The 5,890-nt window shown below is 65.5% G+C and overlaps 1 protein-coding gene across 1 annotated transcript in view; it reads right to left on the bottom strand.

Moving 5' to 3' along the window:
- Nucleotides 1-3,584, bottom strand: part of NPRL3 (NPR3-like, GATOR1 complex subunit) — a 12,323-nt gene extending 8,739 nt beyond the window's left edge. Inside the window, exons 1-3 of the mRNA XM_015409951.1 lie at nt 3,510-3,584; nt 1,942-2,095; nt 1,499-1,580 (exon numbers count right to left, since the gene is read on the bottom strand). Coding sequence (XP_015265437.1) covers nt 1,499-1,580; nt 1,942-2,095; nt 3,510-3,551 — 278 coding nt within the window. The 5' untranslated portion in view covers nt 3,552-3,584. The remainder of the gene's footprint in view (nt 1-1,498; nt 1,581-1,941; nt 2,096-3,509) is intronic.
- Between the last annotated feature and the right edge of the window lie 2,306 nt (nt 3,585-5,890).

Consider the following 5,890-nt stretch of genomic DNA (forward strand, 5'->3'; position numbering starts at 1 on the left):
CCCCTCCCGCCCCCTCCCCAGCCACCTAAGCGGGGGTGAGCACCAGTGCCCAGCCACAACCCCACCAGGGCATTCTGCCCAGGCCCACTGCCAGGGCCTCCCTCTCCCGTGGGGCCTGGATTTTCACTGCCACCGCTGCACACACTGAGGGTCGATATTATCTGCCGCGACCCCAAGGCCTCCTTCCTGGGGATCGCAGCCACTGCAGGCTCCATCGCTCCATCCAGGAAGCGGCCAGAGACGGACCCAGACCCTGTCGCCAACCTGTTCTTATGCACACGCGCGTGCACACAGACACACGGCCCTCAGGGTGGCTAACAAACATGGAAATACGAATACAAGGGAAGAAAAGCCGCGTTCCCCAAAAGCCACGTTCAAACCCCGCAAGAGACTCTGCCTGCAGTGGAACTGACAGTGAGGGTGGCGCACAGTGAGGTTTCCTGGGGAAGGAGCCCCAAGGCCACAGCGTGGCCCTCTGCCTGGGTCTGCCACGGGCCCCTTCCGCAGGGGATCTGCGCTCTCCGGCAGGTTCCCCTGCAGCAAGGAGAAGCTGGGGGGGGGGGGGGGGGTCCGTCCTCTGGGCGCTCCAGCCCCTGACTTGGGCCAGGGCTCCTCCCCCATGCCAGGGCGCTCGGTACCAGTGTGCCACGCTGCCGGTGACCACCCACCCTGCTCTGGACCTCTTCTGGAAGATGCGGCTTTTGGCTGTACTGAGCCACACTGGGTCCCACCCTCTTCCCTCACAACTGCCCCAGTTTCCCCGGTAGGGCTGGACTCAGTCCCTGTACTTGAGGGCAAACAATAGAGTCCCCCCCCCCCACTGGAGAAATGCCTGCCACCGAGGCCTGCCTTCAGACAGAGCCTCCTGCATCCCCGGGAAGCCCCAACTCCCAAACCTCTACAAGATTTCTTCCAGCTGGGAACTGCAAGGCGGGGCGGGGGGGGAGGCTTGGCTTGGCTTGGCTTGGAGCAGCAGAATGGCTCCCAGCGCAGGAAGGGATCTGGCCTCAGCCCTACCCCTGCAGAACCACGTAAGCTCCTCGATACCCACTTTGCAACGTGCAGGGCCGTGACCCCGGGGAAGCCTGAGCCCAAAGGGAAAGCGTCTCCTTTCCCAGCCTCGACCGTTTCACGTTCCCCTTTCCTCTTCACACCCCTCCTGAGTGGGCTGATGCCAAGGAGCCGCCTCCGCGGGAAAGCAGAGCGCCCCGGATCGTCCCTCAGGGGGTGCATTTCACAGGAGGGATCACCACACCCCTCCCGTGGGGCAAAGGCGTCCCCCACCACCACCACCACTGGCAGGTGGGGGCCACTGAGAGGACCCCTCCCGGGGACCCTTGCGCTCAGCTCACCCCTCTCTCTGTGTGCACGCCTCCAGGAGGCAGCGGGCTCGCACCCCAGCCCCAGCCAAGGAGTCTCTGCCCCCTGCGCAAAACGAGCGCCAGCACCGGCTGCCGGGGCCTTCAGGACTGAGCAGGCACCCGGGGGCCTCCCTTACCTGTCGTGCGCCTCCTTCAGGTCTCGGGCCAGCTTGCACTTGGGGAGAATGTGGAGGAACGGGGACTGTGGGCCGTCTGTGGCTGTGGAGGGCGACAGGAAGAGCACTGAAGGGGGTTCTGAGCACTGTGCGTGTGTTTGGGCTGTTGCTGGTTGTTTTAAAAAGCTTCCTTTCTACATCTGTCTTCTTTGCGACAGCAGCCCCCCCCCAGGGCTCCCCCCTCCCCCAGGCAGCAGGGTCAGACTTAGACGAAGGAAGAGTCAAGTTCTGCTACGACAGAGTGGCCAGGCTGGGGGCCCTTTCTGTGGTCAGCAGCAGGCAAAGCCGGCAGGCAGGGCAGGAGCCAGCTGACTGGGCCCTTGGAAGCCCGGGGCTTCCTCCCAGCGGTCCGCCCCAGAGCCCGGCCGGAGGCGCCTCCCTCCCCCCCTCCCTCCCTCACTCACTCTCGGACATGGCGGAGACCTCGTCTTGGATGGCCAGGATGAGCTTGGCCTCGCGGGTGAGGTACTGGCAGCGGCGCTCCTCGTGCTGCAGGACGATGGCGATGCGGCGGGAGAGGTTGTGCAGGCAGCTGATCACCGAGGGGGCGGCGGTGGCCTGGGGGGGGACCACGGGGGGGGGAACTCAGGAGAAGGAAGCACTGCCCCGCCGAGCCACCCTGCTCCAGGGAGGAGCCGGCACCAGGCAGAGGGGTGGCTCTTCACATCCCCCCCCCCCCGGCTGCTGCCTCCTGGCCCCAGAGCGAGGCAGGCTCTCCATGGGAACGCTCTGCTTCAAAGAGCCAGCGCAGCAGAAGGGCCCCTGGGCACGCGTGTCCGACGGCCACATGCCAAAGCTCTTCCCACTCAGGTCTGCTGTCCGGACGGCCACAGATGAGCACAATGAGCCCTCAGAAAGTGACATTCTGGTGATGCTCGCTCACTGCACCAACGGCCTCTTCTTAGAGGGAACCTCTCCTGCCCCCCCCCCCGGCATCTGGGTAGCAACTGATGCAGGAGACAAATCGCCCGCTCACAACTTGAATGCCAGTGTAGCTCTCAAAGTAGAATTTTTGCTCACATGAAGACTCCACAGCTTAGAGGGAGCATTGCTCTGGAGCCCTCCTTCCCGAGCAAAGACAAAGATGTGTGAGCTGGAGGCTAAAAATCTGCGAGCGAGCTCACGCTGACTCAGCTGAGAGGGAACACTGCACCCGGGTGGCCTAGCAGTCCCCCACGCTCCCTTCCCACTGGGCCTGTGTCCTCAGCTCTCATTTCTCCCAAGGGTGCGGGGGCCTTTGGCCGAAATGGGCTCCCCCTCCCCTTCCTTCCAGCTCCCTCCCCCCTCAAAGAGCCTGCCACAGAGAGAGGGGAGGAGGTGCGTTCCCAGATCTGGGGAGCAGAACAGGCCAGGGCGCCCCCCCCCCCCAGGGACCCAGCAGCACCGGCAGGGAAGTTGCCATTCCTAACAAGGGCAAGTCACCCCTCGCCCCCCCCCCACGCACACAAAGGCCGCTGGCTCTGCCCTCCCCAGAACAGAGGCACCCCCTCCCAGCTGTTTATCAGCCCTGCGCAGCCGACAAGGTGGAGCTGGCGAGGCGGGCGCGGGGAGGGTGCAGGGAGCAGCTGCTGCGGAGGAGTTAAGGGGCTCGGAGGCCTGGCCAGGCCAGGCCCCTGATAAGTCGGGCCCTGCGCACCGTGACTCGGCAGTCCGGGCCCACGGCACTTCTGCTGACTCACGGCCCCTGCTCCCTGCCTGATTACAGCCCCGCCACCCCCGCCCTCGCCCGCTCTGCCTGCCGACTGCCCGGCAGCCCCAAGCACGGGAAGGCAGGTGGAGGGCGGCCACAGCAGAGCCCTTCCCCCTGCCGCCCTCCCCCTCCCCCTCGCCAGGCCTGGCTGGCGGCACCTCCTCCCCCAAGGAGCCCTGGGGGCCTCTGCCCCCCTGCCTCCCCCGGGTCCTCCCCCCCGCCCTCCAGCCTGCCTCACAGCAAGCTGGGAACCGGAACCGAAGCCCACGGGGGGGGGCTCACCCTCAAGGCAAACACCACGTTGAAGAGGATCATGGTGGGCATCTCCCTTTTCGGGGAGGGGTCCGTCTTGGAGATCTGCAAAGCAAGGACAGGCGCTCAGGCAGTGGGCGGCAGCCGGGGGAGGGCGATGTGGGGCCAGTCACGGGAGGACCCCTGAGGCCGCGGGCGTGGCCGGAGACACTGATGGGCGGGGGGGGGGGCTTTGTTCCCGAGGCTTCCGCTGCATACAGGGAACCCCCTGAACTTCCGCAGCTCCCCCTGCGTGAACTGGGTGGGCATCCAACACTGTGGGTCACGGGAGCAACATCCACAGCGGGGGGCGGGGGCGGGGACTGATCTTCCTCAGAAGCTGGTCTGCCGTTCCCCGTCTGCCCTGCACTGGTGGGGGGGGCTTTCCTAGGAAGGAAGCGGCCCTCTCCCTCCACGGGCCACCGAAGCAGCCCGGCTGGCCTCCAGCGCCCAGCAGACCCGCCCCCTCCCGGGACACACACACACCCACGGCAGGCAGAGCCATGGCGGGGGGCGCCCAAGGGAAGCCTCTGTTTCGGCCACACCAGTGTGCCGATGGATCTCCCGGGGCAGAAGAGAGCCACCCCCACACTTGCCAAGGCAGCCAGAAGGGACCCTCCCCACCAGCGACCCACGCTCCAGGTGCCTCCCCCCACCCCACTGATGTCCGAGGGTCACGCACGGCAGAGCGAGGGGGGGTCTGTGTGTAGCTGGGACTGAGCCCCACTCCTGCCCCGCCCCCCCGCCAACCCCGCGACACTCCCATTTGTGACGGGGGGAGGGGGGGCTGGATGACAGTCCCAAGTCCGAGAGCATACGTGGGGAGGCGGGGGGAGAACTGAGCCTGGCCCCCCCCAACACTCCCTTGCTGGGAAGGGGACACCTCCTTGGCCCAAATAATGGGAGTGTGGAAGGGGAAGAGTGGGGTTGCTGCTGCACCTCCATCACTGGAAGGCCGTCCCCAGACACTCTGGGCCCGCTTCTGCCCAGCTTCTCAGAAAAACCTCAGAAGAGCCCTGCTGGGTCCATCTAGTCCGGCCTCCTGCCTCACACAGGGGCCAGCCAGTTCCTCTGGAGGGCCAGCAACAGGGCAGAGAGGCCAAGGCCTTCCCCTGAGAAGAACCTCAGAAGAGCCCTGCTGGGTCAGACCAGGGAGGGTCCCTCTAGTCCAGCCTCCTGTCTCACACAGGGGCCAGCCAGTTCCTCTGGAGGGCCAGCAACAGGGCAGAGAGGCCAAGGCCTTCCCCTGAGAAGAACCTCAGAAGAGCCCTGCTGGGTCAGACCAGGGAGGGTCCCTCTAGTCCAGCCTCCTGTCTCACACAGGGGCCAGCCAGTTCCTCTGGAGGGCCAGCAACAGGGCAGAGAGGCCAAGGCCTTCCCCTGAGAAGAACCTCAGAAGAGCCCTGCTGGGTCAGACCAGGGAGGGTCCCTCTAGTCCAGCCTCCTGTCTCACACAGGGGCCAGCCAGTTCCTCTGGAGGGCCAGCAACAGGGCAGAGAGGCCAAGGCCTTCCCCTGAGAAGAACCTCAGAAGAGCCCTGCTGGGTCAGACCAGGGAGGGTCCCTCTAGTCCAGCCTCCTGTCTCACACAGGGGCCAGCCAGTTCCTCTGGAGGGCCAGCAACAGGGCAGAGAGGCCAAGGCCTTCCCCTGAGAAGAACCTCAGAAGAGCCCTGCTGGGTCAGACCAGGGAGGGTCCCTCTAGTCCAGCCTCCTGTCTCACACAGGGGCCAGCCAGTTCCTCTGGAGGGCCAGCAACAGGGCAGAGAGGCCAAGGCCTTCCCCTGAGAAGAACCTCAGAAGAGCCCTGCTGGGTCAGACCAGGGAGGGTCCCTCTAGTCCAGCCTCCTGTCTCACACAGGGGCCAGCCAGTTCCTCTGGAGGGCCAGCAACAGGGCAGAGAGGCCAAGGCCTTCCCCTGAGAAGAACCTCAGAAGAGCCCTGCTGGGTCAGACCAGGGAGGGTCCCTCTAGTCCAGCCTCCTGTCTCACACAGGGGCCAGCCAGTTCCTCTGGAGGGCCAGCAACAGGGCAGAGAGGCCAAGGCCTTCCCCTGAGAAGAACCTCAGAAGAGCCCTGCTGGGTCAGACCAGGGAGGGTCCCTCTAGTCCAGCCTCCTGTCTCACACAGGGGCCAGCCAGTTCCTCTGGAGGGCCAGCAACAGGGCAGAGAGGCCAAGGCCTTCCCCTGAGAAGAACCTCAGAAGAGCCCTGCTGGGTCAGACCAGGGAGGGTCCCTCTAGTCCAGCCTCCTGTCTCACACAGGGGCCAGCCAGTTCCTCTGGAGGGCCAACATCAGGGCAGAGAGGCCGAGGCCTTCCCCTGATAAGAACCTCAGAAAAGCCCTGCTGGATCAGACTAGGTAGGGTCCATTTA

This window comes from Gekko japonicus, unplaced genomic scaffold (genome assembly GCF_001447785.1).
Source record: "Gekko japonicus isolate JY-2015 unplaced genomic scaffold, Gekko_japonicus_V1.1 scaffold78, whole genome shotgun sequence".
Lineage (NCBI taxonomy): Eukaryota > Metazoa > Chordata > Lepidosauria > Squamata > Gekkonidae > Gekko > Gekko japonicus.